Source organism: Salminus brasiliensis, chromosome 8 (assembly GCF_030463535.1).
Source record: "Salminus brasiliensis chromosome 8, fSalBra1.hap2, whole genome shotgun sequence".
Lineage (NCBI taxonomy): Eukaryota > Metazoa > Chordata > Actinopteri > Characiformes > Bryconidae > Salminus > Salminus brasiliensis.
In genome coordinates this window covers 37,038,131-37,046,400 of record NC_132885.1, presented here as the reverse complement: position 1 = coordinate 37,046,400, position 8,270 = coordinate 37,038,131, and the positions used below count along the sequence as shown (strand labels likewise).

Genomic DNA, 8,270 nt, shown 5'->3' with positions numbered 1-8,270 from the left:
CTGCAGTATAAAGTAGATGTTTACCACCTAAAGAACATAATTTTTGCCAAACAATATAATTATTGCATATAATAATTAGTAAACTACTTCAAAATGTGCTCTATTTGTGCATAAATGTAAAGTTCATCTTAGATGCACACCAGAAGATTCGGTCAGTCCTGTTACCTGAACACAGCCCCTCATTCAACAGGAACCTCCATTACCTAATTTTTTTTTTCATTCTATTCACATTAAAAGTACCACCCTGTTACGATTTTTTTTTTTTTTTTAAAGTTATTATACATTTTATAAAGTAAACCATTCATTCAAAAATATCAAATGCAGGGATTGTTAGTGGCCCAATAACACCATGGGGTCTCTCATGAATCTATAACTGCACAGTTAACAGAACTGAATAAAGAAGACAAAAGAAACCACCTGGACAGCTAAAGTTAATGCAGAATACCCTGATTTCAGTCCTTAAACTGTCCACTTAGAATTTATAGTCAAGAAATCCCATAAAAGTTCATTCTGGAGTTTCAGGACTTGGACATGTGTGGAATATCCTTACATTGTTACCTCTAAGGAAGTGTGGAAAAAACAAAGACTGAGGCTGAGGCACTAGGCTTGGAATATGTTTATATATAAGCATTTTATTTCCCAAGTTATTCTTGGAAACCCATTTCATATGTCAGTATAAACATTTTGCAAGAGGAAATTACATCACAATACATGAGAAATAATAATAATAATAACAATTTAAAAAAAACAGAACGGTAAAGTGAATCGATTATGCTGTATAAAACATGTTCAATACAAATCGTTTGAAAGTACTGTTGTGTTTCATAGACTTACACTGGGTATGCTCTTAAAATGAAGAAGCAATTATAATGTATTTCCAAGTAATTTCATATATATGAATTATATAACTTATTGTAGAAAAATATAAAGGGTAGATATTTGTGCGATACATTGTTAAAGCTTGCCACAGTCTCAGTGGAAGGCTTTCAGCTGCATGGGCCACTCTGAAATGACAGCCAACCAATAAACAACCAGTATTACACAGATACACTGTGGTAGGATCACTGCAAAAAGGTGTTTAGTGGAAATATGATGGAATAGCTTTTAATCAGAACCGGTATACACAAGCTAGGCTAGCTGGATGAAGTGTCAGGTCATGATAACAACCGTTACTGACCCACTGCTTTCGATAATACACCTAATGGGGGGTAAAATATAATGTTAACCCATCATGTAGTTCAACAAGTTCTGGTCTACTTCTTGTTTTCCCATAGAAACACCATCTGCACATTCTGCTGCTTAAAATGAACTGTAACACACTACTGAAGGGGAGCATTTTTCAAAGCTACATGGCAACTACATAAGCCTTTCGTGACAACTGACATAAGCCTACATAAACATTTTTAAGAGCTTATTTCTATGCAAATCAGTTGTCATAACGGCTGCGGTTGTCAATTTTGATGTAATTTCTTAATATGTTAATAAATACATTTCTTAATAAAGCCTTAATAAATCCATGTATAGGTGTACGGCAAGTGTTGTTTTATTGGCATGGAATTTATACCTAAACCAATGAGCCATAAGGTCAAAACCACTGACAGGTGAAGTGAAGAACATTGATTATCTGCTTACAATGGCACCAGTCTAGAGGTATGCTCTACATATTTGGCAGCAAGCGAATAGTCGTTCTCAAAGGTGATGTGTTGGATGCAGGTAAAATGGAAAAGCGTAAGGATCTGATCTGATATACTTTGACTTCAGCCAAATTGTGATAGCAAACAACAGAGCTGGGTCAGAGCTTCTTGAAAATATCAGGCAGGTATTGTGCGGCATTCCCGGTATGCAGTGGTCAGTACCTAGCAAAAGTGCTCCATGGAAGGACGACTAGTGAACTGACGACAGGGTAACGGGCACACAAGGCTCGTTGACTTGATCCATTGAGAGCCCACCTTACAACTTATAGGATCTACCTCTAACATATTGGTATTCCTTATGGTTATCTGTTATCACCAAGACATTAGCAGCAGATCCTGCTTGTGGAGTTTTATGGCTTGACAGGTCAGATTTGGCAGCACAAGGGGGGCTGACACATATTAGGTAGGTGGGTTTAATGTTATGGCTGATTGGTGTGTATATTACAATAATGGTCGATTGGTGACTAATTGAACCCTGGCGTGTAAAGAACGAGTAAAGATTTTACATTGTGCTCTAGCTTTGCTAAAGTACAGCCTCCACATGGTGGGGTTAGTTTTAACGCTGTTACAAGAAGGTAAATAACTGATCCTGTTATTAGCTCCTCTCAAATAAACTGGCCATGTTTGACACACCCTCTTGTTGCTTATAATATTAGATTATTTTATACTTATATACCAATACTTAACTGCTTAACTGTGTTTGCATCATTTTATCAGACGTTTAGCAACTCTTACAGTTAACCTCACTGTTATGGTAAGGATGTTTGTATAAAAATGACTGATTTTGCTCAAATACTTTTACAGTTATTTAGCAAAATAAGCGTGTTAGGTAGTGCCTCTCTCTTCCCTACTCAGTCATCTAAAGTCACTTCAATACATAGTCACTTACATTAAGTGTTTTTCTTTTACTAACACTCATTTTATAATCATGGCACCAATTTGGGCCAAACTTACTTGTAGCAGGGGCTGTGCTAAACACACTATTTCCATAAACAATGCCCGCTTTAAACCTTGTACTAAATAACATCATTGCCCTTTTTTTCCACAATTTACTATACAACACTAATACAGCTCTTTAGACAGAATGTCCCATCGAGTGTTTATTGAATATTCATTCTTAGTCGAAACCCTGATGTCCGCTGACGTTGGTCAGACGAGTGATGAGGAATCTCAGAGCTTGCAACAGTTGGCCTTGCTGCTCTCAGGAACGTGTATTCCATTTACGAGTGGAGGAATGGAAAACGGGGAGCTGTATTCAACAGGATGGCTTTCAACCTATGAGAGAGAAGAATGGAATTTAATATCTCAAAAATCACTGCAAAGAAATGGATGGTATGCCGTTTTCATTTAATTAATTTTAATTAAATAATTAATCTCAACAACACACCCATCAATATAGCGTCTACTAAAATTTGGCAGGTCCCCATGGTACATAATAAGCAGATGTTTTAGGGTGTGAAGCTCCTCATGGACCGACCTATGTCATTAACTGACCACCTTCCTGCCTAACTCACTCACTCATACTCAATCATTCAGGCATGTTTAGAGGGCTTCTAGATTCTCCACAAGGAGATGCTATTAATGCTCAAATAGCTTGTGGTGCTTCACATCAATGACACTGTGTGGCTTTGTTTCCTATTACAGTTATAATCTATTCTGTTTTCACAGGTTCCTAATATAATTGCATTAATTGTACGTTTGGTATGTCAGACTATGGCCCGCATACGGGCTGAAAGTGTTATAACGAAAATCTTTCACCAAAGAATAGCCCCATCTTTTTGTTCAGATGTTTCTGTAGTTACTGAGTAATACACCTTAATGTGTAATAAGTCTTGCTGCGTTAAGGGGTTAATTTACCTGTACATGCAGTAATTTATAGACAGTTGTAATATTTACTTTTACATCCAATCCAAACCAAACAAATCATTTTCAGTCACTTGCTGCTGTAGGTTAGGAATGTTTGTTCCCTGGGGGTGGAACCGGAAACCATTTCCAGCTCCATTTATAGAACCACTACTGCTGCTGTCAGTTTTCAATGTAATGTACTGAGTAAACAATATACTAGGTTCACACCAATTCGTCAGTTTGGTAGTACATTGATACTCAAACCACTACATGTCCCATAATTTAGCTTCATCTTTACTTTTTAACTTCCGGATCATCTGGTGGTTGATCTTGATTTGACAGCAAATCAGTTCGATTCATCGTTATTCATCTGGATGTTTCAATCCAGATACTTTACCCCACGTTCCAAACTGAGTCTCTTACTGCTGAGTATCAGCCGATACCGATCCGATCTTTGTTTTTGTCTAAATAATACAGGCAAGCGGTTCTCCCACTGGTAAAACAGAGCATTTCTGTGATAGGGTTATAAGGGTTCAGATATTATGGTCTGTTTTCATGTTCCACTGTAAAATAGCTCCACACTGCAGACTCTTCACTCTTTTATTTACCTTTTGAGAACATCCACACTGCTGCCCACTAGATGGAGCACCAAACACAGTGGTTAAAACAAAGATTGGCTGATACCCAATCCACTAAATATAAAATATATACTGAATTGCACCGGGACATCCCTAATAAAAAGTATCTCTAGTAGACATCTATCAGTAAAATCACCAAAAGGTTACTCCAACAGGAGCATGACATTAACAGGCTTCATTGTCTAAATGTTGACTCACCGTGAGACAATCAAAGACAGCATGGAAAAAAGTAAATCCACATTTGTTCCGTAATAGGACATGACTAAAATGATCTGGCCACAGAACGCTTCTTTTACATAATACAGGTCGACACACTGTTAGTGGTTCTCAGCCTGGGGTTCGCAAGGAAATTTGGGTGTGGACTCATGAGGTGGTCGACAAGCCATGTATTTTGGATGACAAAAAATTCTGGAGCCTGTTTTTTCCTAAATACCTTCCAGTCTCTCAGTACAGTAATGGTAATGCGGCGGCGCCTACTTTCCTGCTCTGCCTATAAGGAGGGAACACTGTTTAACTGTTAAGGGGTCAAAGTAATAAAGTCTGGTGAAGTGAACAGGTGGGTGAGTCAAGTATGTGCTGGTAGACTGAAATTCTGGGATTCTTTTCTATTATAGTAAACTGCTTGCATGTCTCCTTACCTGTGTCTGTCCATTGCAGCCATTGTATTGCTTGAAGACACTCTGGCTGGGGGAAGTCTTACCCGGTACCATGTCACAAGAAGGAGGACTGATGCAAACATCCACTTGTGGAATTGAGGATGTGCCCACCACTGGCTCATTGTGCATCCACTGGAAATAACAGGATGCCTGTGGTGGGCTCTGGTTGTTGGGTATTGTCTCCTTGCAAAATGACGAGATGGTCACAGCCTGAGCCTGTGGATGTAGCCAATTGGCTTTTGTACTTGGTGGAGAGTGGCTCTCATACATGCAACTGCTGAGTGGTGGACAGTGGTTAGGTGCCAGTCTATCCATTGGTGCATGGTTTGCATCATTCATTGTGTTTTTGCATCCATTACTGGCTCTCGAAGAAGTTTCTGACAACAGATTCACCAGAGGAAATCCAGGTGCCTCCGAATTCTGATAACCCCCGTGTACAAGTCTGTTTTTGACAAGGCCGGGACAGGGCTGCTCTGGCAGGGCCTGCTGCCACTGTTGTGAAGGTTGCATATGGCTCTGCCAGGGGATGCTTTGGAGATTTGGGATAGAGGGACTCTCAGAGGAAGCATTATTCTTGCAAGGGGACAAGGAAGGATTATGATTCCCCGTACCCAAAACCATGCTGTTCTGGTGGTTGGCGGTTGGGTGGCTTAGCTGGTAAAAACCATTTAGCAAATTATGAATTTGTCTGTTTTCTGTCTGATTTACATGGTAGGGCCTGAACTGGCAAGAGGACACTGCAGACATCTGCACTTTGCCATTCTGGACATTTTGCTGAGGTTCCCAACCATTGGAAGGAATAATGCTAAATGTGCTTGGTGTATTTTTCTGAGCCAAGTGCTTCTGGGTCTGAGTGAACAATTCTAGGCCATTCTGGCCTGAATGTGAATGTAAATTATTTATACTTTTCAGTGGGGATGTACCTGTCTGATGCCCTGGAACGCATCCCATGGTCGTATTTGAACTTGAATGGGAAAGTCTCTGTGAGTTCTCAGGTGCACCAACCATTGCGATCATGTCTTGACCAGTCATTCCCACAAAGTCCAGTCTGCTCTCAAAGCTGTGAACTGTGGTGAATCCACATTCTGACTGTACTGCAGTTGCAGGATACTGCCCAGGATGCACAGATTGCACTCCAAATGAATTGGTTTTGGCTGCGGTTGAGGGATTTGGTTGTGAAATAGGTCCCTTATTGACCTCCTTGTAGAGGGCATCCTCCACATGGGTGAAGATGTTACTGGTAAGAATTTCATCAAAGTTAAGGGCCTTCTCACTGCCGCTGCCTTCTTTAGCCATCCTCAAAAGAGCATTTTCCCACTGCTTTAGCTCTGTGCTGTCCACCTCCATTTGTTGAAGGGCTGTGCAAAGGTCTCCGCCTTGAGCCAACTGTTCCAAAGCATCGATCATGGACACAACAGCGTCCTCCTCTTCCTTCATGGTGTCATTTTGCGAGGCATGACTGGGCACATTAAAAAGAGCCCAGCTATCCACGAAGGCATCATCTACTGCAAACTCCGGCTCGGTGGGCTGCTGATAGATGGACACGTCTTGTCTTTGCATGGAAGCAAGAATTGAGCTTGGTTCCAAAGTCTTCTCGTCATTCCCATTCTGAACTGAAGGCTCCTTCTTTGTACTTTCAGAATTCATTACATCTAGAGCAGGAGAAGAATCATAGAGGACCGCTTCTCCAGTGGTGAGGCTAAAGGGAAGCTGTAGTCTCCTCTGCCGCAAGTGCTCCTCTCCTTCAGCATTGCTGAAAAGAAATGATTGGAAATTAAACTATTAAACTCCCATTTCCTTCTTTTTAGGCATAATTAATGTACGTTAAGATCAATTTAAAAAAAATATTGTTACTTACACCAGGGCTCGCTGGCGGGCGATGATAAAGTCAGGATGGCCACCCTTGTACACAAGCCTTGCGTTCGCCTGGACCCATATCCATCCTCCATTCTTTGTTAATAGTCGGAAAACTGTCATTCCACTTTCGCCTGTTTTTATCACTAAGAGGTGAAAGAAAACATCAAATGAACAAAAATACCAAACACTGTAGTGCAATTCGGTATAGTAACACTGTTTAAACATTAATATGGACAATAAACAGTGTTAGAAATGCACCAAGCAATGATCCCCAGACCGAGAATCTTCCGGTATTCATCATGATCGGACATAACAGGTGTCTGTGCTGGTCACATTTACACATGCGCACCACACAAGAGCACCAGCTTCACAAACACAGCCAAACACTCCCTATAGATCTTTCTTACACTCACTTGCACTCGCAGGTCTTCAGCATTTCTTTAACAACTCATTGGGCCTCAGCACAGCCAACAGAAGGGCATGTCTGAAAGTCCCTCCAGCATGGACGAAAGGCTGAAGCATCGCGCCAAAGTTCAAAACATTTGCGTGACCCTGTATGTCTGCGGCAGCGAATTGTCTATACCGCTGCACGGAGCTCAGCAACAAGATCAATGAACAGTAAAATCTGTCAAGTTTAATTAATTCTTAATTCTTCCACCACGGCCGTGTAAACATTAGCAGCATTAGCAAGTAACTCTGTCCTACCGTTCAGCCCAGTGTTCACTCCAGTTCAGTTGGGCTCTCGTTTTATTGATTGTCTGAGCTTTTCGGGTGAAACATTTTTGAACATTTTTAAACTTGATGGAGTGGAAACTCTAAGGAAGTGTGTTTGGTTAAATTATTGGTGTATTTAGGAACAGGCAGTAGCCCCAGCCATTGTTTGCAACATGACTGGAAGCCGTTTAACGCTGCTATTTATGCTTACACAGTAATGTTTTTATTACAAAATATATGTAAAATGTTTTTTTCCAAACTTCAAATGTCTGTGCTTAATCTACAATAGCTATAAATGTTCAAAAACATATACTTAACATAACATATACTTAATTTTATAGTATGAATAAAAGGTTAAACAAAATGATTCTGTATTTTGAAAATCAGAATTGGCCAGTGACATGTTAAAAAATTGGATATTCGACAGCCAAGAAAACTGCAATCGGTGCATCTTTAAGCAGTATTAGCAGACACATTTCTTAATAAGCCAAGAGCTACAACAGACGATACAACATTTGATTTGATATCTGGATATTTACATACTTCTGACATGATTGTCTGCACAGTGCATCATATCGGCGGCGTGAATGAACTGGTACCCAGATCCTCTCATGCACAGCTCCATCTCTGAGTAACCCAGGACAACTTTACCCCTGAAATGAAATGCAACTGCTCAGTATTTCGGGTAGATATGTAAATACTGGTGAGACAAAATAGCAAAAGTAGGTGATAAAATAAATATAATACACTACATGTCCAAATATATCCAAACACCCCTTTTATCAGGGCTCTTGTGGCTGAATGCAACCAAATCCTCACAGGAATATTCTAACATCTAGTGTAAAGCGTTCAGAGAAAAGTCTCCC

General features: G+C 40.2%; 1 protein-coding gene across 1 annotated transcript in view; it reads right to left on the bottom strand.

Annotated features, from left to right (window-relative positions):
* Nucleotides 1–610: 610 nt before the first annotated feature.
* Nucleotides 611–8,270, bottom strand: part of ahr2 (aryl hydrocarbon receptor 2) — a 31,890-nt gene continuing 24,230 nt past the window's right edge. The window contains exons 8-11 of the mRNA XM_072686508.1: nucleotides 7,948–8,057; nucleotides 6,692–6,833; nucleotides 4,816–6,586; nucleotides 611–2,969 (exon numbers count right to left, since the gene is read on the bottom strand). Of these exons, the coding sequence (XP_072542609.1) occupies nucleotides 2,865–2,969; nucleotides 4,816–6,586; nucleotides 6,692–6,833; nucleotides 7,948–8,057 (2,128 nt within the window). The 3' untranslated portion in view covers nucleotides 611–2,864. The remainder of the gene's footprint in view (nucleotides 2,970–4,815; nucleotides 6,587–6,691; nucleotides 6,834–7,947; nucleotides 8,058–8,270) is intronic.